At 37.6% G+C, this 24,695-nt stretch overlaps 2 protein-coding genes across 11 annotated transcripts in view; one reads left to right on the plus strand and one right to left on the minus strand.

The window, feature by feature from the left end:
- KCNIP4 (potassium voltage-gated channel interacting protein 4) overlaps positions 1-3,159 on the plus strand; it is a 542,247-nt gene extending 539,088 nt beyond the window's left edge. For both annotated transcript variants that reach the window (XM_059923268.1, XM_059923269.1), the window contains exons 6-8: positions 729-833; positions 1,474-1,536; positions 3,061-3,159. In XM_059923268.1, coding sequence (XP_059779251.1) covers positions 729-833; positions 1,474-1,536; positions 3,061-3,108 — 216 coding nt within the window. In that variant the 3' untranslated portion in view covers positions 3,109-3,159. The remainder of the gene's footprint in view (positions 1-728; positions 834-1,473; positions 1,537-3,060) is intronic.
- The window catches only part of PACRGL (parkin coregulated like), a 23,846-nt gene extending 537 nt beyond the window's left edge, over positions 1-23,309 (minus strand). Inside the window, exons 1-11 of one of the 9 annotated variants that reach the window (XR_009503335.1) lie at positions 23,173-23,309; positions 19,311-19,378; positions 19,041-19,195; positions 16,611-16,678; positions 15,767-15,857; positions 12,869-13,003; positions 12,287-12,394; positions 8,632-8,712; positions 5,866-5,962; positions 4,904-5,071; positions 1,433-1,465 (exon numbers count right to left, since the gene is read on the minus strand). Coding sequence is in view for 7 of the 9 variants with exons in the window: in XM_059923261.1 (XP_059779244.1) it covers positions 7,880-7,969; positions 8,632-8,712; positions 12,287-12,394; positions 12,869-13,003; positions 15,767-15,857; positions 16,611-16,678; positions 19,041-19,195; positions 19,311-19,378; positions 23,173-23,252 (876 nt within the window). In the remaining 2 variants the exon portion in view is untranslated. The other 8 variants (XR_009503334.1, XM_059923263.1, XM_059923262.1 and 5 more) reach the window with 8 other exon arrangements.
- Between the last annotated feature and the right edge of the window lie 1,386 nt (positions 23,310-24,695).

A 24,695-nucleotide genomic window follows, 5' to 3' on the forward strand; every position in this document is an offset into this window, starting at 1 on the left:
CTGCTTTATCATTTAAAATGGAATTGAATACTCTCAGAAGTAAATATATATTACATCCATATTATCGACTTAATCCATACTCTTCTGTGGAAACTTCGATACGAAGAAAACAAGTGTAAACAATAAATCTGAATGTCTAGGTTAACTAGATATTATTTTCACTAAGATTGAAAATTATAAATCAAAAACTAGATTTTGTTTTAATTTAAAAAATTAAACTTTCGAAGTGTTTCCAGGGTCATATTTTGACTAATCTACATGTGTGACTTTAGTTAAAGCCATAGTAGGAAAAACACAATGAAAACCCTAAGAGCTTTGAGACTTATCAGTTTTAGTATAATTCTCATGATGTGTTTATTTTATTCTCAATAAACAGAAATTGATAATCAACATATAAAATATATAATAACTCAATAAAGCAAAGATAGCCAATTGAAGTCTACGGACGTCCAAACACTAAACCAGAATGTTTCTTTCCTGATCATGTTAGATATATGGGAATTTCATTCATTTTGAAACCAAGATCCGACTTGATTCTTACATTCCGATTCTGCTGCTTTTAAGGCATAAGGCCATTGGCTTTTCCTCTGGGACAACCAAGACATTTAATGAAGAATCAAAGAAAAATAAAAAATTTGAAAATGAGTAGGAATAATCTGTCAAAGCTTCTTTGAGTGGTTTATTTTCACATTGCATGCGGCTTCATGTGACTGCCTTTTCCTTTTCAGGAAATGCTTGATATAATGAAAGCGATATACGATATGATGGGTAAATGCACATATCCTGTCCTCAAAGAAGATGCTCCCAGACAACACGTTGAAACATTTTTCCAGGTAGGAATGCAATAGAAGTCAGAGAGGAAGTGAAATTAAGAGCAAATTTCCTGATGTTTGCAAAGCATCATGATGATTCAAAAGAATGTAAAAGGAGAACAATTTTTACTGAAAGAGACAAAACTATAGAATAATTACCATCATACTAATTTAGTAATTTTGGTTTTGAATTTATCATAATATTGATAACTCCACTTACTGAACACTCACCATATCCTGGATAGAACACCAAGCAATTGCCATGTCTCATATGTTTTGGGGTGTTTGTTTTCATTCATTTCTCACAAGCCCCTATGAGGTTATTTATAAAACCTCATTAGCCCCATCTCACAGATGAGAAAATCAAGGCTCTGAAAGTTTCAGCAAGTTGCCGGAAGTCTGTCGTAGCTGGAGGGTAGGATTTTACTAGAACAGAGTGACTCTAGATCTATATCACATTCTATTGAAAAGGCAACAGCCTAAAAGCAGTCAGCCACGATTCTTAACACTAAGAAGCTACTAGTTTGTGCTCTGAAGCAGTTCCTCCCCACAAAATAAGCAGCTGGGCTTTCTTTTCATCAGCTTCAGCTTGTTCAGTTCTGTGTGAGGGTATCAAGGGGTAAGTCTGAGCAAATTTTTTCATTCTTTTCTTCCTGAACAGAAAATGGACAAAAATAAAGATGGAGTCGTTACCATAGATGAATTCATTGAAAGTTGCCAAAAAGTAAGTAACGACAGTAAAGGAACTATCCCTTTTGCTTCCTTAACAGCTGAACTTAGTCCTGCCAGCCAGCCACCATGAACTGAGCAAAGTATAAAGATCATATGCCTGAGATCACCACTTCTACATAGCTGAGATGAATAGGCCTACCACTCTGAAAACAATCACCAATTTGCACATTCAGTTCATCAGCATTTATTGTCTATCCCGAGGCAGGCTATGAGGGAAGCCCTGGAGAGATGAAGGTTGCACATGTGTGTTTTTGCTCTTCAGATCCTTTAGAATATTCATCACTGAGGATAAAACATATGTGAGACTTGAATTGTTCTTTCCCCAGAGCTAGCATATAACAGGTATCTTGTCAACCATATCCCCCGTAGATTTAGAATTCCAGTACAGCCAAGAGTGTATCACTGGCCAAACTTATATCCGATTTCTAAGAGAAACATCATTGCTTCAATGTATGTGGACAAGAGATGTCTTTGGCTGAACCAGTAACGGTCTTCAGTCACAAAATTAAACAGCAGAAATTTCTCCCTGAGGAAAAGTCCATGTGGTTCTCCACCATCTGGTGGCAGACCAGTATTAGCATACCTAGAATTATTTGACTTGACGTGTGGGTAGAACCACGATTAAGAATTTTTAAAATAATTATAGAGACAAAGAAGTTTGCTGGTGCTTTCGTTTTTCTCATTATTTTCAAGTTTATATACTGTCCCTTTCCTGATGCCTGCCTTTTTCTCAACTCACATTTCAATGTGACGGCCTTTGAATGAACTTGGTGATATCAACCTACTTAATGGTGGTATTGTTACTTGGCATCTAATAGTGGAAGTCATCATTAGTTCTGCTACCATTTTCCAGTGCTATAAATAGTCACAATCTCCAAGTGCCCCTATCCTGCCCAAAGTCTGTCCCCCTAAGTTTCTAAGGAACATGCTAAACTGCAGACACTGGGCAATGGTTTCTCCCAAACAATCCTTTCTCTGGCACTGAGAAACCATTCGTTTTTAAAGGTTCCTAAAGGCCACACAGATTTAGCCCTAACAGACTCAGAAAGAGAGGTGTAATTACTGCAAACCTGTCTCCTAAACCCCAACCTCCAATCTTCATGAAGTTGGCTCTTAGCTCACACACAAACCCTGTATCCTTCCATGTGTATAAGTCACTGTGATTTGGCGGGTGATTACCTAAAATGCCACAGTTTGCCTTGCTCGCTTTGATTATGCTCTGCGCCTCTCCAGTTTCCATGCTGGCATTCTATTAATAATTTGAGAAATATCCCTTCGTAACACCAAGTCAGAGTTAAATAAAGTGTTTAAAGCCTACTAGAATCAACAAAACATAAAATGGGCTCTCCATACTTACCTGTGTGGAAAATGGGTAGAAGAGTATTTACATTTGCAGACCCCTAGTATCTGAACATTTGGCATAGGCGTTGGTGGAGGGAGGCAGTACTTAGAGGCCAAACAGTGCACTTTCCTTTGCAGATACGGTGAACTTAATTCCACGTTTTCTCCCTTGCAGGATGAAAACATCATGCGCTCCATGCAGCTCTTCGAAAATGTGATCTAACTTGTCGAATACGTCCTCAATCAGACAAATGTGAACGATTCTATCACACAAGTTGGAGCTACCATTTTTAGCATAGATTGCTCAGCTTTACACTGAGGCATATTATGCAAACAAGCTTTGTTTTAATATAAAGCAATCCCCAAAAGATTTGAGTTTTCCATTTATAAATTTGCATCCTTTTCATAATGCCACTGAGTTCATGGGATGTTCTAAGTCATTTCATACCCTGTGAATATTCAAAAGTAATAGGATCTGGCATATAGTTTTATTGATTCTTTAGCCATGGGATTATTGAGGCTTTCACAGTATCGGTGATTTTAAAATATCTGTGTTTTTTGCTATTCATTTGTATGTATTCAGCCCCAGGATTTTAAATGGTTTTCTGAAATACTGGCATCTGCACTTAATTTCCAGATATTAGTTTTCATGTTTGTATGCTGTAATTCCATTTATACTTTAACAAAACAAGATTACTACAATTGGAAAAAAACAAACACATAGTCCCAGTTTCTCTGGATTTGCTTCCTTCTGTTAAAGACATTCATTTACCTGGCATTTTTTTATAACATGAAACAAGTCAGTTTATCACCAGATGTCAGCATATGCCTAATAAAGCTTATTTAATAAGCATTTCTTAATTTTTCATAATACACATTACAGCCAAGGCCTACATGATGTATGTAATTTTGGATTTGTTCAATCCTACAGGTTGACTATTATGTCACTAAGCGGAAGTCCAAGAAGGTGTGAAACAAAGCGAGGATGTCCACAGGCTTAGCAAAGGGTCAGGACATCTGTCATCCAGTACGTGGCAATGCTTAGCAACAAGTAATCCTAAACTGCATTCAAGGCCTATTCCATCCTCTTTCCCGACTCCCTCATGGCACCTTTACATTACATGCCATTCAGGGACAAAGAAACCTTTGCTACCCTAATGCCTACCAGGAACAAACAGCAAGCAGAATTCCCTTTGAAAGGACCAGTGATTCCATTATATCGAGAACTATAATACCAAAATTTAATAGAAAAGGAATATAAGTGCTAAGCAACTCATCTGGATTGTATTATGATTTAGCTCATCATAAAACTCCAATAATTCAGATTATTTTTAATGACCTTAAGCCAAAATTGTAAAGTTGCCACAATATTACTAAAGATACACACACCTTCCCTGTTTTGCAGAAATATCACAGAGACCAAGAGGCTAGAGTAGGAGGAAATTTGCAACTGTCTTTGCAACAATAAATCAGGTATCTATTCTGGTGTAGAGATAGGATGTTGAAAGCTGCCCTGCTATCACCAGTGTAGAAATTAAGAGTAGTACAATACATGTACACTGAACTTGGCCATCACGTGTTTGTGTAAATTCAATGTGCACATTTTGTATTTCAAAAAGAAAAAATAAAAGCAAATAAAATGTTTATAACTCTACTGTCTATGTTACAGGTCTTTATTTCAATAAATTTTATAATTACTAGATTAAAAACATTACATTTTTCTTATGGCATTTTCTAAACGGTAGAGATCTCGGTTTTTGGGTGGAGCTAAGTGCAAGGAAAGAGGAGTCAGGGCAAGGCCAGTGGGCAGGCAGGCATGTGAGCTGATGTGACCTGAGGATGTGACAAGAGTAGACACCTGAGGAGAGAGTGTGACAGACAGGGGACCAGGAATGACAGGAGCTCTGAGGGAGAGGAGCATTTCTGCTGTTAATATTCTTCAGAAAGTCCTTGTATTTTAAGTTACATCTGTGAGATTGGATCTGAAATGAGAATTACAAAGAGATCACTCTGAGTACCTGAGGGTGGAGCAAAGAAAGGGCGTTCTCCGAGGCTTCTGGGACAGCATATTGCTGCCCCTGATCTCCAGCCCTTCAGAATCCTGTCAGCCTTGGATTTGGTGTGGTTAGTCAGGTCCCTAACGGCTCTCTTCCTGCCCAGATGTTTCTCTCCCTCGACTCCTTTCTCTGTAGAATGATCCAGAATCAGCTTCTATCACATCAACATTCAGAACTACACTTGTAAATTATGCTTTAAAAGCTTTTTCAACTGAATTAATTGTTAAACATAAGCAAGCACAACAAAATCACTGAATACATGTAAGACTTTTAAGATTTTAATTTCTGAGTATCTTCACGTACTGAATATCAGTATTTTCAGACTATGAAATACAAAAATAACATTTACTTAAATACAATTAATACCTAAAGTTTAGGTAGTTTTAATGATTTGTAATAAACAACCATACTTACAAGAGAACTTACACATTAAAAATTTTTTTCTTAAACTAGAATACTCAAAATTATTTCCAAGCATTCTACATTATAAAATACATATTTACAAACAATAATTAACAGTGAATTCACAAATGTTTGTCCACTATTTGAAATTTTCATAGACTTGATAAATATAAAACCCAGGAAATGGCAAAATGTCTAAAAATAAGTGCACAGCTACACACGAACTGTATGTTATATATAAAAGGCACTAGAAAATATATACAAACACATCCACTGTAAACCAAATAACTGTTGCTCACACAAGCCATAAAAAATATGAAAAAATAAACCCCACAAGATTGTACTATTATAGAACTTTTTAAAAATAGTTTTCCATCATTGACCATTCTTTTTTTTAATGAGTAACTTGTACTATGATTCAGTGGAATTGTGTATACTCCTCTAAAGCCAGCAATAATGAAGGGTGGTTGTGATTTACAAAAGAATAAAGTGAAGTGACTCTGAAAAGGTTCCGTGCATACCCATGGTCAGCGTTTAACACCTGCCACCAGGGCTCTTTCTTCAGCAGTATATGGAGCAATAGGTTGGAATTTTAGACTTGATGATGGTAAGGCTTCCCTGTCAACAGAAAAAAATTTAGCCTCATTAGGATCATGTAGGGTTCCCCTAAGAGGTACTACATTTGCAGGAGCATGCCTAAAAAAGTGTTCAAAACTCCAAACATACACAATGGGATAGGAGCAGAATGATGGAATGAGAAACAGAACTTTTTTTCTGAGTTAAATAAAATATACGTCGTCTCTTTTTGTGGTTTAAAGATATTTAACTAGAAAAGTCGTTAGGAAGCAGACTACCAGTGCTTGAATCCAGCTTCTGCCGGTCGCTTCACTGTCAAATCTGGGGCTAATTACTTCTTTGCACCTCAGTTTCTAGCTCTTTACGGGGGGATACAACGAAAATCCACCTCTGAGGGATGTAGCGAAGATTAAATGAGTTTAATGTCTAAAACATACTCAACAGAGTACCTCTCAGGTAATAAGTTCTTACTTGCTCGATAAAGATCAGGATGCATATATGTATGTATCTTTTTCAAGATTAATGTGTGTATCATTTAAAAAGGAAATTAAATCAGGCTAAGACTGAACCAATTTCAATTTAAGGCAGATAGCAAACTGATTAGTTCTAAGAAAATGACACTGGCTGTCTGTAACTGATATTTTAGCTTCTCTAGAAGTTGAGTCTTTTCATCATTGTGATACACGTGAGCCCTAAGAAATGAGAAACTATAATATTGAGAAGAATCTCTCATAAAGACTCATCTCCAGTATTTAAAGAAAGAGAAAGATATAAACATTTAAGTTTTTAGAAAGGAAAGAACATCATTAATTTCATGATGAATTATAAAGTACCTAAAGCAAGCACAAGAATAATTAAGCCAAGGGGAAGTCTTTGATATGTGATTGAAACTTCCTGTTGCAATTACATTAATTATTACTAAAATATTATGTAGGACATTAGAAGGGGGAAAAAGAACAGCAAAAGTATGAGGGAATAAACAATACTTAATAGCCCTTATAACTTCAAAATATTTTTAAATTCCGTATTAGCATGATTAAAAACTAATGAGATTGAGTGGCAATAAGAGAACTTCCTTGCTAGCTATCACTGGGACCCTTGGATTGGTCACCTACATCCTCTGTATTACCCCTCCAAATCCTAGTGTGCTATTTCTAACCTGTATTTACTCAAAAACTATCCCCTCCTCCACACACACCCCCAAGAAATCTAGCCTGCTGGGCCCACCCCTTTCTAATCGCCCATGTCCCATACCAGCACAGGATGTGTGAAAACCATCTGGGGAGTTTCAGATTGAAGAGCCTTGCCATGTTATTTAGCATGTGTTTATTTGCATTTCACAGAGAGGAAAGGGCAAATTAGTTCACATTCCAATTCTCAGAACAACACATTTGTAAGCAAGAAGAATCTCCTTTCTGCTGGAAAGGGACACTGGATTGACTGCGGGATGATTCTGCACATTTCAACAACGTGTCAGAAGGCTAACCCTCCGCCTAGACCCACACACAACAAAGAAATTCATTATCTAGTAGCCCAGGGACTGACTTCCTCCTCATAAACTTTATTCTAGGCATTCATCATGAAAAGAATATAATCAGTTTTAAAAGTCACTGAAATTGGTCAAATTAAGTAATTTAGGCAATGCTTAAACTCAAACATCTGCTGTTTTAAGATTGTATTGATCACACAAATTTTCTTTATAATCAAATACCTAGAGTGAAACTAAGTTCTACAATGTTAAGATAATCACATGCAACTCTATCATTAAGATCTGATTAAATGTAATCTCCAAAACATGGTGGAATTACTGCATTATGGAAATATTTCCAAGACTAGATTATTTGAACACTTTTTTCAAGTGATGAAAATTCAATTAACCCAGTTATTTGACAATACACAGACAGTAATGAAATCCCCCACGGCTCTGCACCTTCTTGCAAGTTAGATTAGTCAGCTGAATCATTCTTCTGTGTGCATGGGAGCATTTTCGAGCGAGCACACAAGCCTTCCAGACAGAACAACGCAGCCACCTGGGAACCTCATTTCAATCTTCGATTATGGGCAGATGGTAAATTTTTCGGACAGAAAAGATGGCAAATGAAAGGAAAAATAACACTTTTTCTTCAATGAGTTAAGTTAATCCTTTTGTTTTCTGAACTTCCCAATGGTCAAAGCAAAAACATCCAAAATACAAAATACAACCAAAATAAAAAAACTGTACAGCTGTACTACACAGAGTGCGGTACGGTAAGCACGGTGAAGTGCACAGGCCCTACGTTAACCTGGGTCTGAATCCTCATGCTTATAAACTGTGTGACCTACTGTATAGCACAGGGAACTATACTCAATATTTTGCAATAACCTATAAGGGAAAAGCATCTGAAAAAGAAGATGTACATACACACACACACACACACACACACATATATATATATATATATATATATATATATATGTATAACTGAATCACTGTGCTGTACACCTGAAACTAACACAACATTGTAAATCAACTATACTTCAATTAAGAAAAACAAAACAAAACTGTGTGACCTAGGCAAGACAGAAACTCTGAGCTCTAAAATGAGAATAATAATATCAACTCCACGCAGTTACTTGAGCCTGAAGTGAGATAATATATGTTATGCAGTCAATTTCATAGTACAATTGAAATTTTTTAAAAGTATGATTTATGGGGAATAATGTTCACTTACACTTCCACCATTCTGCTCCAGCTTCTGTAATGCAGTGGTGATTGGTTCTTTGAATTTCTTGTCCCTTAGTCTCCTGGAAAGCTTTTCAAATAAGATTAAGGGAACAAAATGATTTGAAAAAGTAACACTATTCACTATAAACATAAGTAAAACTTCACTAATAGGCTAACTAGAAATAATACCATTGAGTCTTTACTGTATAGTAAGTACATAAACCCCACTTAATTTGTTTTAGATTTCAAGGCTTCTTTTAGGAAACATCTCATTAAAATTTACATATAATAGACACCACTGTATTTGTTTAAAAAAATGGATTTCTGTTATTTGAAACAATACCAACACTACAAAATCTACTACAGTACTAGCATACTGTAAGTTTTCCAGAGTTAAGTTTTCTAAGAAATTGTATACATTCCCATTCTGTAATTTGCAAGAGCATCTGCAGGACTACGATGGAAAGCTAAGCTTCTAAAACACACGTGTTTCCTACAGTTAAAAAAGGAAGAGACAACAAAGAACAGAGCATTTACATGAATAACTCAGTAACAGTGGCAGGCAAAAGAATCAGACTAAAAACCACAAGACCACCTATCACCCCCAGCTATGTCCTGAAGGGGCCTCCTTGGACAGGTGGAGCTCTGGCTAAGAAGGGAGAGAGAGCACAGGTGAGCGAGAACAAGAGCAAAGAGGGAAACAGCGCAATTCAGGCCCTCAAACACAACTCATAACTGTGTTCTCCCACCAAGTGTCTGCAACACTCACCCAAAGACCTAAACATTTCAGCTACAACAGGACTTGCTCATGGCTCCACTTTCTGGGGATAAAAATGGAGCCCAGGCAAGAATTCCTCATTGATCAAACACATAAAGCCCCTGTCCTACAGTAGGTTTCTGGTTCTTCCTCTTCCCAGATCTGTGAGTAACCCCGGCATACTTCTCACCACTGAGCACTGAGTAACGGGTCCTTTCAGCAGGTCATCAAAGGTTAGGGAGGGTCAGAAGAGACTCCCAGAAAGATAAAAATGTGAGGAAACAACTCTAAAAGAGAGGACAGGCAGGGCTTAGCAACATCCTGGGGATGGACAGAAAAGGTACCTCTTATAGATCTTAAGTTTGCTTTCTTCGAGACCATGTTCTCGGGCAGGGGAGTGCAGGACGAACAATGAACCACCACCATCAGAATCACCACAGATGCCCACTTACAAAGTACAGATTCTTGGTCCCACCCCATAAATTGCTTTATCAGAATCTCAGGACAAAGGCCCAGGTTCTGTACTTTTAGCAAGATTCCCAGGTGACTTCTTTCTTTCTTCCTTCAAGTTTGAGGATTGCTGTCCTAGGGTCAGTGGACAGTCTCTCAGAGTTGAAGCTCAGAAAGGATATGACTTATTTCACATATGAAGAAAATCAGTTGTATATAGGTTCAGTAACTGGTTTTGAAATTCTTTTTCTAGAAGAAGAGTCCTTTCTTCAAATAAACATCTAATGTAGAAGTTCATGAGACATGAAAGTGGAGCCTTTCTGGCTGAAGGGGGTGGTGGATGAGGGGAGGGGAGGGAAGGAGGGAGCATCTAGCGCCTCAGTGGTCCTCATGGTATGTAGCTAACAGACCAGGGACGAACCTCCACCTGTCCTGTTTCCAAGGATCTCTCCTCTGTGGAATCCCACTGCGGTGAGAAGGCCAGTGTGGTAGCTAGGTGTCCCCAAAGTGTTGCCACCCCAGGAAGGGAAGAGGTCCTTTCAGTCAGCCCTTGTCTTAGGAAAAGCGGAGCTGTGGGGAGGAATGTGACTGACCGAAGATTAATGCTACTGTCCCTTAAAAAAAAAAGAAAATAGTTTAACCGTTGATCTGGTCTTCTCCCTCCGCCACACTGGGCAGGAATGGGAGGCTGTTTCGGAAGCTCAGCTTCCAGCTGGGGGAAGGATCCTTTTCTCTCCACGTCGCTTCCTCTTCACCTCACCCTAATTCTCTCAGAGGATGACCTTGCTGCTTATTTCTCCCCCAAACAAAACCCAGCCTCCACAAGGACAGGGGGCATATCTGGTTTTGTTCAGCATTACATTCCCTGTGCCTCACATGACACCTGACACAAAATGGGAGGGCAGAGAGCAGCAGATTCATGTTGAGCCGCTGAGTGTCTGAACGAAGCGATCAATCTACAATGAGCCGCTCTACATGTTACCCTGACGTTCCTGCAGCTAGTCAGCCACACCCAGCCCGCTGGCCTGAGGGTGACAAGCAAGTGTCTGCCAGGATTCTCCTCCCTCGGTCCCGAGGCTCCCCATATGTTAACGTTTGAGAGGCTGGTCTCACTCTGTCTTCTCCCCACCAGACCCATGGTGAGACTCTACCTCCTACCATTTCTAAGCACAGCACCCCTACTTTCACCACCACCCCTTCTTTCCATAGGCTTAGCCAGGTGGTTCCTGGGGTGTATTAGTCTATCTGCAGAATAAGAAGTTAAAAATACACTTCTAGGATCTCTCAGGTGGATGGGTCCAAGAAAAAAGTGGAACTATGATCAACATAGATGTCTCTGCTCTGAACTACAGAAGGATGCATGCAGAGAAATCCTAGCTACGGCTTATCCCAGCCAGGACTTTAATCTTTCTTTCAGTGGGTGCAGTAAAGGATTAACTCTGCATAAAGAAAGGTCTGGTCCTTGCCCCTGGCTCCTGGATGGAAACCTTGAAGCTCTTGGAAGGTCCTTCCAGATAAGAGTGTCTTTGTTTACCTGCAGCCTTGGGCCACACCAGATAGTCAATGCTAACAAAAGTGATTTAAGTGGGGACCTCGGGTCACAAGGTGTCAGCTCAACTTCTAGAGGCTGGAGACCAAGGTCAACCAGGCAGGCAGGCCGTGATGCCATGTGACAAACTTCTAATGAGAACCCTGGACACCCAGGCTCAGGTGAGCTTCCCGTGCTGGCAGTACTCCATGCATTATGCCAGACGTCACTGCTGGAACATGCAAGCACTGGCCACACAGCTCCACTGGGAGAGGACAACTGGAAGCTCCACACCTGGTCTCTCTCAGCCCTGCTCCATGCACCTCCTCCTTTGGCCGATTTCAATCTGTATCCTTTCACTGTAATAAACTGCAACACTGAATAACAGCTTCTCTGAGTCCCATGAGTCCTTTCAGCAAATTGTTCAACCTAAGGGTGGTCTTGGGGACCTATTGAACTGCAGAGTACCCCAATATAAGTTGGTGGTATGGTTAAACTACTCCTAACAGGAAAATGCCTCATCCTGAATGCTAGAGACTCACTAAAAAACTTACAACGTGAAACAAAGAAAAAGAAAAAAGATGAAAAACATCACTTTGGCAATATCCAATTCCACAAGAATACGTATAAGCCCTGCTTATAATTCAGAGCCAATCCACATAGGCATGAAGTCCTCACACTGTTCATTAATTTTTGTCCATTCAACTTCTGCTTACTTTGATTACAACTCTAAATTTGCTCATGTAGATGCTTTCCATGTCCACTAGTAAAAATATTTTATGAACAACTAGGTCTGACGTCTATATTTTTTGGTTAGGATGATAAGGTTTTCTTAACGTTTTGAATCATTTTAATGATTAATTTGAAGCCATTACATCAGGAAGAGATACATATACACAATCCCTCTCTAATCTTTTCAGTACTTACACTTGTAAGCAGATGTTTCAGATGGTCATTTAGAGAAGGGCCAACAACGACACTTAACTGTACCAGAGCATTCAATCCTCTTTCAAACACTTCATCATCCAAGTGGACCTGGGGAGGGTTGGGTGGTTAGGGGTGCACAGGCAGGGACAGAAAGAGGGCAAAAGGAAGGATGGGTAAGGAGAAGGGGCAAGCAGGTAGAGAAAAAGAGATTGAACATTCAGTCCTAGAAGATAATCAGCCAAACTCAGAATTTAAAACATAACCTTTACTGCAGGACATCTAGAAGCAAAAACCAAATTTGGCTTGACTGAAACATTAATTAAAATATGTTGTAGCCTACAGAAAGGCTGATTTCAGGTTCATTATTTTCTCTAATTACTCAAGATGTCCCTTTTTACCTTTAGTACATCCTCCCAAGGTGTCTTCCAGTAAGTAATCACCTGGCCCTGAATAACAGTGGCCTAATTCTGCACACACATCAAAATCACAGGTAAAGAACAAATTTGCATATAATTTGAAAGAAAAAAAGACATAAAATATTCTAAATGTACCACAGAAAGTCTAAAGGAATAAAGAACATACCAGAGCTGCCTTCAGCACAGGAATCAGTCTAGGAAGCAAAGGCACAGCTTTTTCAAGAGCACCTGTGACCAAAAGTAATTCTCTAAAACCCTCCTTTGACACAAAGGTGTATGGATGCTTAGTCTCTCTCAGACCCTGCCAAAACAAAGACAAAAACATGGTTTACTACCCATTTAGTGATGCTAATACCAAAAAAATTAATCCTCACTTGTGTAAGTAAAAATCAAGTTTTATTATTATTGTTTTCCTCTTTGTGAAATATAATTTCAGTAATTACAATTTCAATTAAACTAAGAAATTGTCGAACACAGGACATACATGAGACAGGAGGGATCTCTAACCAAGAAAAGAAGGAAAGGAAAAGAAAAAGAATAAGAAAAAAAATAAAAGGAACAGGAAAAATCAAAGGAGAAGCAAGGTAAAGTAAAAGAAATAAAGAAAAAGAAAACAAAGGAAAAAAGAAAACAGAGATAAAAGAGGAAGGAGGACGGGAGGGAGAGGAAAGAAATAAAAAGAAATAAAGAGAAGGAAAAAAATCTCACTAGGACACTAAAAACGTGTTGTATATACTCCCAAACACTGCCTGAAATCAGAGCAAATTAGTCTAAAATGTTTGTTAATAAACTCCACTTTATGAATGCAAAATTACTGGACCCCTTATCTTAAAGGTGATTTTGCAACTTATTTAATGACTTTCTAAAATATTATATTTCCTTCATATTTAAATACTAAGACAAACCTTATACTATGTTTAAAATGCATTGTAAGATATCAAACGCCATTTTTAACATCAGAATGTCAAACAAAAATAAGAAAAAAAAAAACCAGTGTAAATCATTTCTCACTATGCCTTTCACCCCAAATGCATTAGGAACAATTAGACAGTAGTCTTTTGATTTAACTGATCACTTTGAGTCAGGATAAAATAGGTACCTTTTTTGAAAAGATAAAACAAAGAAAGAAACCTAGAGGGGTGGGATAGGGAGGGTGGGAGGGAGATGCAAGAGGGAGGAGATATGGGGATATATGTTTATGTATAGCTGATTCGCTTTGTTATACAGCACAAACTAACACACCATTGTAAAGCAATTATACTCCAATAAAGATGTTAAAAAAAAAAAAAAGAAAGAAAGCAATGGCAACATTCCCTCAGTTTGACTAATTATTATCTGGAATAACTATAACCAGCTGAAGGGTCAGGCCTAAAAATACTAATTTTCAAACAATTTGTCCTTGAGACCAAACTATCTGCTTCTAAACGGTGATGAAACACTTCTTCTCCTAGATGCTGTCATGCTTTTGAAAACTATGACGCCAAGAACACCAGCACCATTTTGGAACACAGGTTCTATGGTCTTAGGAGCACCCCTATCCTTTTCATTTTAGAGATGAGGAATCTCAGGTCAAGAGATGAAATGGATTTAAATAGTGGTGGTTCTGTCACTACTTCCCCATTATTCAATGAGTGGAGTTTACCCAGTACAGAAATAAAAGCACTGGTGTTTGGAAAACGGGGTATTTAAAAGACTGACTTTATGAGGTCTAAACTAAACTCAGAGTCCCTTTGGGGACTCCCCAAGTTAAAGCACTCCCCATTCCTTGTGATTAGCTAGAGTATGTTTTCAAAGGTATCACTATAGTTTTAATTCATCTAAAAAATTGTTTGTTACCATATATAAAAAGTTTAAAAAAGAACTAATGAAATATTAGAACATCTTTAGTTTTCAATACCAAGTTTAAGAGACTGATTAAAATTTAATTTCAAAATAGGCTACCCATAAAAATACACTGTTTATTACACCAAAATACCTTCTGCAAGCTGAGGTACAAATTAAGAAAAGCTGAGACCTAAGAAAATTCGGCAGTCTTCAGTAGTAACTGTTATGTCCATTTAAAAGAGTAAGTATACTTGGCAAACTAAAGGAGGAACTAGAAATTCTAAGGATTCACTATAATTAAGAAACCTCCATCAGCACAATCATCTACTTTTCTGTTTTGCCACCACCTGGCCCTCCCCACTAGTTTTACAGGAAAAGCAAATGTTTCTTTAAATGAAGAAAAGAAGCTTGAGTTTTTTCTGTGTCACATTTTATTTAGATTACTTATTATTGTATGACTTATCCTACAGGCACTGCCTATTCAGATTAATACCATCGAAGCTCTTGCTGTCTTTCTTAACATCAACAACAACAAAAATGATCCTTAACTCTTAAAGAAGACAAGTATCTCAAAGGTTAAGTACAACTGGTTAATTCACTTCTCAACTTCTGACTCTAACTCTATACATTTATAAATAATAAAATTCACAGGAGATATCACTGACTCTCTTCAAGTTAATACTATGCCAACTGTTTTCCTGACACAAATGTTAAATAATATAAAGGAATCTATCAGAAGTTTTTCTAAAATCCTCTACAAAAACCATCTCCATGATATTCTACTTAAAATGTACCAGCAGGCAATGGCCCAGAGAATTCTCCCAAAGAACATTAGGTAGGTAATATCAGTTCCCTAAGAAACATATCATATTAAAGGTGCCTGCTTCTATAAAGACAGACCAACCAGTAATTGTTATCTGATGCAATATAAGTTCAAACCAGATATTCTCCTGATTTGACTAACTCAATTTGATTCCAAGAACTTTTTTTTAAATTAAATATGAATATTTTATCCACTTATCTACAAATACCTGTGCAGATTAATTTCATGTTTATAAAACTGTTTAAACAGTTTAATAAACATATACCAATCATAATTAGTTCCTAAGAGAATGTGGTGCTTTAATACTGTTGTTTGGCTTTTATTTCAAAAGTATTTACTGATGAGTTACAAAATAATATTTAACACAATTTAAAAAATTTGTTTTCCATAAACATTTAGGAAAGATAGAGTATTTACCTCAGCTAAAGTAATAAGAAGAGGATCAAATGGAAGCTTTTCAGGAGGACACTCCCACTGTAGCCTGTGTTTTACTGAACCATGGACCAATCTAAAATATAAAAGAATGCTTCCTGAGCTTATTTTTCACTCCTAGCCCTCCAAATCTGAAAATACCACTAAAAATTACATTTCTTTAACTTTAGAACAACAAAAAGAATGTTTTGATTACTCTTTCCACAATGAAAACAAAATTTTCTATCATCTATAACAGGCTAAAACTGGTTATACTTAGAAGAAATTAATGTTTCTTGGTAGCGAAATCTTAAAATGATATCACTCTATTAGTAACCTGCATTGTTTGCTTTAAAATAGTTTTGATCTCTATCCAAGACGGCTACAAGAACTGCATCAAAAGTAAACAAAAACAGCTATATTACTCATTAAGAAATATAATTTCAATAAATAAAATTCTAAATCTTTGATTTTTGAAGTATAATTAAAAAAATAATGAAACAATTTCATTAAATTGTCAACTTCCAGTTCACGAACAAAAAAGGATTATTTATTTGAAATTTGCCCAAGCCTATGAATGCTTAAATTGTTTTCGAAACTGGTTCATTCAATTTCTTAAATTATTTGGTGGTTTACTGTAGATCTATCAGTAATTCTATTTTGGAATTAAAATGATTTTCTTCAACAATGTCCCAGGATCTATACCAATCCAACAGCCAAAGTATGAATAAGTCACCATTATTTCAACCCCCCTAGTAAATAAAACTTTCAAACTTTAAACTGAAAACTGTATTGATTTTACTCAATTATTTTGAATAATACGGTCAATTATAACTTGTACTGATTTTACCTGCAAGGAACACCTCCCTTAGAGTAAATAGCTGCAAATGCAGAAGGGGCTCGTGACTGTTCACCAAACTGAAATAAAAAATGACAAGAATACAATAAATATTACTATCACCTCCACTTTGTGATACCTAATCAACTTCAATCCTGCTGCGGTCAAAGGCAGATGGACACCCTGACTTTCAAGCCACCACGCTCATATCAAGTACAACATCATTCTACTCAGAAAAATGGCTAAGAAAAATGATCAATCCTCTCAATACTGAAACCACAACCACAAACGCACTTTGTATATTTCCTTTTACCCTTAACTTGTTTCAGAAGGCTTGAAGGTAGCTGAAACCATATATAAAATAAATATACTATAGATAAAAATTTTTAAATATAAATACTATAAACAAATACAATAAAGATAATAACATCTTTCCACCCCTTCCCCACTGGGACCATTCAAAGTGAGGACTAAATGGAGAAAAGGTGTACAGGGAAAGTATAATGTGTTTTCAACCTCCCACACATCTCCTACTTCTCCCCCACTCAAATATGGACGGTCTTGGATGGTCAGAGAACCTGTAATTTCTCCAATCTGGTTTTGTGCTTCAATAAAAATCAAAGGCTTGGGATGAACAGGAGTGACAGAGTTGAAGACAGAGCAAGACTCTCACAAACACATGCCCGGATGTGTCTGCTTAGATATATAACTTCACAACTTTCAGTTTTTCTATATAATTATTTTATGACTAAATTAATTCTATATGCACTCTCAAAGACAATTTAAAAGATGATCAATCACAACAGTTAAACAATCGCAGCATACATAATTTCAATATAAATGATCAGAGGCTTAAGAATTTAGGCACAGCAAGTAAATATTTTACCACATGGTACTTTGAACATAATCAAATGAAACATAGCTGTCTAAATTACAAAATATAAACTTACTAACCTATTTTAAAGATACAACTAGCTAAAAAAACTTCTTAAAGTCACATTCAGTAATTTTAAAATGTACGTAAAAGTCTAAGTTTAGAACGAACCCTTTTTCCTCTGGAAAAACACATATGTTTTAAGTAAAAATACATAAATGACATTTCATTAAAATATAATATTATAATAAAAGATTAATTTACAAAGCTCAATCTATGTTCTGTGTGACAATTCACAGCAATACTAACGTTTCATTTATCTAATTATAATTCCTGCTAAGAAAAATATAAGTCTTAAAAACTGTGTATAGATCAGTGAATTCTCAAAAAGTGAATACACCTGTGTACCAACACTCAGGTGGAAAACCTGAATGTTACCGGTGCCTCTTTCCAACCCCTTCCCACCTTTTCTCCCAAAGGTAACCACTATCCCGACTTCAACCGATTTGCTTTGGATCAGGAGTTTTTACGTATCTTAGACATGGTCTTTTCTAATATACCCTATTCTCAAGTCAAATCGTTAAATTATTTCCCAAAGCTTTCCTTAATTTTTAATAAAATTTAGACTAGGGCCACTAAATATTACTAAAGTTTTTCTTTAAAGAAAGGAAGAAAATTGAAGTGTCACCATAAACTCCCTCAACGAAATATGAGAAAAGGAAGCAAGAGCACAGAGATATCAGGGCATTTTTCACGTGTTTGATTTCCTTGACACTGCAAATTACAGAAAGAAGTGAAGGAACATAGAAGCTTAAACTATCTTCCATTTTCTTTTTATAAAGTCAGAAAATCTCCTTCTGCCCTTGGATAGTTCATTGTATCCTTACTTAAGTATCTGCCATATTTTACCTGCCATCAAAGTCCATGTCTCAGCCACTCTCATAATCCCCTTTAAAGGCTGAAACCATTATCATCTTACCCTATGTAAGGCTGGGCCAGACACCATCTGGTGTTGAAGCACAAATGTGTTCACTTTTTGGACAAAGTGATCTAGAAACTTACAATTACGCACTTTTATGTACATGAATCTTATGTTTGCTAAATGTGATTAAATTGCTGTGAGAAGGCAAAAGAAAACTAGGACTGTAGTTAAGAATTCTAGTGGAGCTCATTTATAGATGATAGACAAATGGTCAGAGACTTTATGCAACTATAGAAGCATGTAATTCATCCTATGGCAATTGAATACAAGTTTATTCATTGATATTAGGAAGTACAATAACCATAGTAAAGAAAAAAAAAAGTAAGCTGATATGCAATTTATTTTATACTCCACAATACTCATCCATGAATGTGATAGGATATACCAAAGCTAGTTTTTACTTTACACCGTCTCACTTCCACGCTCACATCATTATCTCCATTCTTCATCATGATTACCATATGCCTTCCTTCACCACTAGCTTAAAACTAACAAACAAAAGAACTTGGGATAGCATTCAGAATGGCTCAATAAAATGTCTATTACTTTGGAAATCTACTGAGTCAGGAATCTCTTTTGTACCTACAGGGTTAATTGTTTTAGGGTTAAGTTTATCACTTGGTCGAGGATGAAGTTTTCTTGCAGATTCTGGAGAACTGGTTGACGAGGAGGATTTCCTTTGTTGAACTGCAGTCCTATGTTTTATTTGTGCACTTGATGATGTCCTTTGATCAAAGTTACCTGGAAAAAACAGAAATCAACAAGGAAGAGGTGAAAGCTCATCCTGCATCCATCAGTATAACAGAATGTGTCATTAACAAAATTTACCTCTTCATTTAAAAGCAACATCCTGTACCTGTCACTCTGTTTCTTAACTGTACACTTCTATGGCACTCGGATTTCTGCATTGCTTCTCTTTTACTCCTGCAGATAGATGAAACTTGATTTCAACTTTTTTGGGGAGGAGGATTCATTAACAATATAAAGACCAAACAGAACAGAGTAGGAAATACAGTAAAAAAAACACAAAAAAGGTATGGTATGGAACAAAATACCTGAAAGCCCAATAAGAAAATATGAAATTATATCAACTTCAATATCGATAACAGTAAACTAAAAACCATCTGTAAGAAAGTAAGATGTATAAAAATATGCATTTTTCCATTCAAACAGTCAAAATATACATTTAGAAACTCAATTGTAATCCTCTGGCTATATTCAGAAAATGCAGACCAGATTTCTGGAAAAAGTGGTTGGCATGTCCCATACTGTCTTCACCTTCTCTGGCCTCCATATTTCCAAAGTTCCAAATGTTAACATCTGCGTAACAGGTCCTACTTTTCCAGTGACAAAATGAACTCTCCTACTAAATGTACCATAAGTTCCCTAAACTGAACGTAACCAAAACTGAAGTTATCACACTGGAGTTATGAACCTCTTGTTAATTCAAGGGACAACCAGTTTTCTGGCCCCCCGGCTGAAAAATTTAGGATCACTGTTGTCTCCTTTTCTTCCGTTTCCTACACTCAGCCCTACAGATGTGATCAGTGTGGTGTGACAAGGTAGAAGGAGCTTTGGGCTCAGATCTGGGTCTGCATCTCATCTCTACCAATCATATGTTTAAGAATTTAAGCAGACTATTTAATCTCTCTGAGCCTTGACTTCTTGACTTATGAAAATGGGGGAGATAATACAAACCTATCAAGGCTGCTATTGAAGGTTAAATAAGATAATATATAAAGTTGCTTATCCAGTGAATGGTGGTTCACTTCTCCCTCTTTCACAATTCCCTCTTTTCTGCTAATGGGAGGGCTCTAATTCATAGCCCTTGATTTCCTGCCTCATCAAATTATTTCAAGGACTCTTCCACCACAACACTCAGAAGACTCATACACTCAACTGCCTGCTGGCGTTTCTAGGTCTAGCTCCAATCCCAAGTGCCGTGCAGCCTTTCCTGATCTTTTTTTTTTTCTTTTTTTAGCCTTTCCTGATCTTGTTTCTCAAATGTCCACATCCATAGCACTCTGATGTATGCACTGCTTCCTTCTTCTTATTTCTATTTGATTACTCCATTCCCCTACTTATATGACACTCCAATTATTCTTCCATTAGAGCACTTCCCACTTTAAGTCTTTAATATAATTATTTTTCTAAAAGATCTGTAAGATCTTCTCTTAAGGCAACACAGGTGAAGTCTTCTTCCACTTCCAAATGACAGCTTTTCAAATATTTGAGGACATGGGTCATAACTCCTTGGTTTTCTCTTCTTCAGGATAAATGCTGATGCCTTCTTAAATGAGTACTAACATGAGATTATTTTAATTTACTTGACAAATTAGAAATCTTCACAAGGAGGACAAAGCTCCATGTAATAACATTCAGCCCCCAAATATTTCAAATACGACGTGACCAAAGTACCTTGTAAAGATAAACTAAATGTAAGATTATTTCTGTACACAGAATACTTTTAAATTTCAACTTTCTTGATTTAATACACTGATCTAATTTTCTCATCCTACTACCAGCAGATGAGTTACTTCCCAATATTACACTTCACATTCACCCCTAAGGCATTTTCTAGAAATACGGTAATTAGCTCATTAAATTTGTCAGATAATATTCTAAGATAAGCTAAGGCAGGCTTTAATTACGTCAACCTTATATTGCACTTCAGTGATTATTCAACAAGTATTTACTGTTGCACCTGGTCTGTTTTGAGAACTACTGATGGGGAACAATATGATCTAAGTTTCTGTTTAATAAAAAAAAAAAATCTGTGTCAAGGAAATTTGAGTTTCCTCAAGTCTATAACTGGGGATAATTACAGTAACTAGCTACTCTAAAAGTAGATGAAGACTTTGGAAAAGTAGTTGGCACATAGGAAGTACTATATGAGTTTAGCTATTGTCATTTTCTTTATAATGGTACAAAATGTTTTTAGTATTAGTATTACTAATAATAGTGGGGGTCAATGTAACTAAATTATGTTTTCTCCTTTTTGAAAAATTTGGTTTAATACTTGTGCTATCAATTTGAAGACCTGATTTAAGTTCAGTTTTTTTTTTTTTCTGGTTGTAAATTGTAATAGCTGTCATATCTGAAAAAGATGCATCACAAAGATACCTACTTACAAACAGAAAAATAGCATTCGCCGTGTCAAATCATGATGCACATTTTTCAATATTACCTTACAATTCTGCAAAAGTTGTTGTTAGAATGACTCAATTTCTATCTCCTTTTATGTCAAATAGCTGTTTCTGTAAGGCACTAACACGAAAGTGCTACGTTATATTTTGAGTAAGTTCAAAAAGCCACTGAAACTCTTCACTTGAAAAACATGTTAGAAAATTGAGCTTCCAAAGGTTTTAAGTATACAGGACAGTTTTTATGTGTAATACAATTATGTAATTTTCAGCAACAATATCAAAACATACACACACACAATGATGCAAACATTTCTCTGTCCACTTCCAAAACACCCTGTTAGTTTCTTTCCAAAACAATTAGTTTTTCAGTTACTGTTAAAAGTATCACCCTTTACTTTACAAATGAAGTGTACTCAATTTTTAAAAATAATATCCACCTCGCAGCATACCACTGACAGCAAACCCAGAGCATAGGCTGTTTGTAAAGGGAAAAAAGCTTAATTCATCTTACACTAAATTCTTTTGAGTGCTTTTTGGTTAAATAACAATTGGACGGTGATGTAAAGGGCTAATGGTGGGAGGAAGTGAAAAAGTAAGAACTATTTTGTGTTCTAAATATTGCAACGGACACCCCTCAGTCTTTTACAAAACAATATAAAAATCCTAAATAGACACTAGAATCCATAAATCCACTTAACCCCAACACCTAAACTATGTCACAGCAATCAGAGAGCAAACAAACCAAGGAGGGCCCCACTGTGGACCCCTCATTTTTACCTTAGGTTTCCTTAGATGCTACAGGTCATCTACAAGGATTATAGGCATCTGGGTCAATGCCAGGAAAGCGTACTCTTTTTTCATTGTTTTGGACAGCTCATATATCCTATTTCTTTTCCCACATGCATTTTCTTCCCACACTTGGCTTTGAGACCACTGCACTAAACTATCTGGCAAATTCTCAGAGGCAGAGGCCACTTTTTTTTTTTCCTACTCTCTAATCTGGTGTTTGGGAAGTTCCAAAAGTGTAATAGAAGCCCCACAAAAGAAGATGAGCTCCATCTCTAAAACTCCTTCAAATTCCAAAGAACAGCGACACAGCCCAATATTCACCTATCCCAATCCTTTTCACCATAAAGTACTGTAAATCCAAAGAGCCAGTATTAAGGGTCTTAATATCTTCTTTCCATTTTCCTAGCCTCTCCGCCTCCAACACCACACATTGCCAAATACCTAAGACCAGTTCAGAGCCGGGATGTTGTCAAAGTTAGAAAATGAGGAGGACATGGAGAGAAAAAAATGGAGAAAAAGTTGTTTTTTTTTGTTTTTTTAAGAAGGTCGGGGAGAGTGGGGGAAAGGCGGCCAGTTTCAAATAAGGCCGACAAGGCAACTCTCGGCCAAAGCCTGACCAGGAAGGGCGAGCTCTTGGCGCTCAGCATCTCCAGGCTCCTTAGCAACGTGGTCCGGCGGCCATAGCAACAGGCCAGAGAGGAAGCCTCCTGCGCCGAGAGAATGCGGGCGGCACCACGGATTCCCGCACCTGCGCGGCTCACGGCTCCAACGACCCGTTCCTACCGCGCCTCTCTCCCGCCGCGATCTGCACACCAGCCGCCACCACACGTGGGGCTTTTGCCCAGAGCCCGCTGCGCCAACATCTACAGGTCCCGCCACCGGCCGCCGAGGACCGGGGAAATGAGGTTTCGCAGCATTCCCGGATCTCGCGGCGCCGTGCAGTGACATCAGACGCACGCTGCGTCCTCTAAGCCAATAGCAGGGAGGTCGCAGAGGCGCGCCAGGCGGGAAAGGGTTGCCCTGGCAACGAGGCGCCGGGTGTTGAAAGGGAAGCTCGCGAGCTAGGACCTCTGTCTCCGGTGACAAAGGGGCTCCTGGTGGAGGGTATTTTAGGAACGATAGAGCCAAGGAACAGAGGAGAACACAGGTTCCTTGTAGCTGCGCCGCACCCTCTCCGCAGTCCGTGTATTTAATTCGTACGTTTCTCTCGCACTTTTAACTCGATGTTCTCCAAGTATCTTGCCCTAAACCCTCTGAGAGCTGAGGACCACCGTGAACTCCCGCCCCAGACTCTTCTGCGGAGAGAGCCATCTGCCTGCCCATATGTGGAATTTCCTTCCTGTCATATCTTACTATATGCTGTTAAAGTCAACTACATAATACCTCCATATTTTTTTAAGTGTGTTTTTGTACTCCAGATTATTTTAATAAAACGGATACTGCAGGAAAATGCGTGTACCCTGGCGATTGCACCAAAAGCAGTTTGGGTTGTCATAGTAAAAAACCCAAGCCCTTTCAGACCTGTCCACTGTGTTCCTTTCTAGTGTCCTCTTCTGTTGTCAAGTCATGGTCTTAACTTTTCGCTCAGGTAATAGCTAACTATACAGTTGGCATTGTCTGAACGCTGCAGGCAGTGTAATCCTTCCCTGCCCTTGTAGCGCCATTCTTTGTACCTGAATTGCTGCCTCAGAAGCATCTTCACTAGGCTGTGAGTTTCTTCAGGACAAGGACTGTACCTTTTTCCATTTTGTTTCTCCAGCTTCTAGCACAATACAGTGGGGACTCAGGAAATACTCTAAATAAATGCAATGAATGAATGAATTCTATGTGTATCTAATTTCTCTAACGTTCTGTGAACCTTGCATACAAGTCTATCTTAACTTCTAAATTTCATTATACTGTATTTACCTATCGTCTCCACTAGACTGAAATTGTCTCCATTACTTTTCTATCCCCAATATCTAGCCCAATGCATGTTTAAGTAATTTTTTAAGAAAAAAAAAATCCCATTTCTTAGCTATTATCACCTTATAATCTCTCTTCTCCAGCTTCTCCAAGACTTATTGTATCATCTTCTCCCCTTCTTCACTCCTAGCATCTACAATGGCAGACTTGGCAGCACCTAGCTCATGACCTTTTAGTCCCTCTACCTGGAGAGTAAGAATAATCCGTGTTCAATACTGCAGAGAAGTGAAGAGCACATGTTCTGAAGTTAGGCTGTGTAGGTTGGAAACCCAGCTCCTTTGCTTCTCAGCTGTGAGGTCTTCTGCAAGTCATTTAACCCCTCTCAGCCTTAATTTCCTCAA

The sequence above is a fragment of the Balaenoptera ricei genome, chromosome 5 (assembly GCF_028023285.1).
Source record: "Balaenoptera ricei isolate mBalRic1 chromosome 5, mBalRic1.hap2, whole genome shotgun sequence".
Classification (NCBI taxonomy): domain Eukaryota; kingdom Metazoa; phylum Chordata; class Mammalia; order Artiodactyla; family Balaenopteridae; genus Balaenoptera; species Balaenoptera ricei.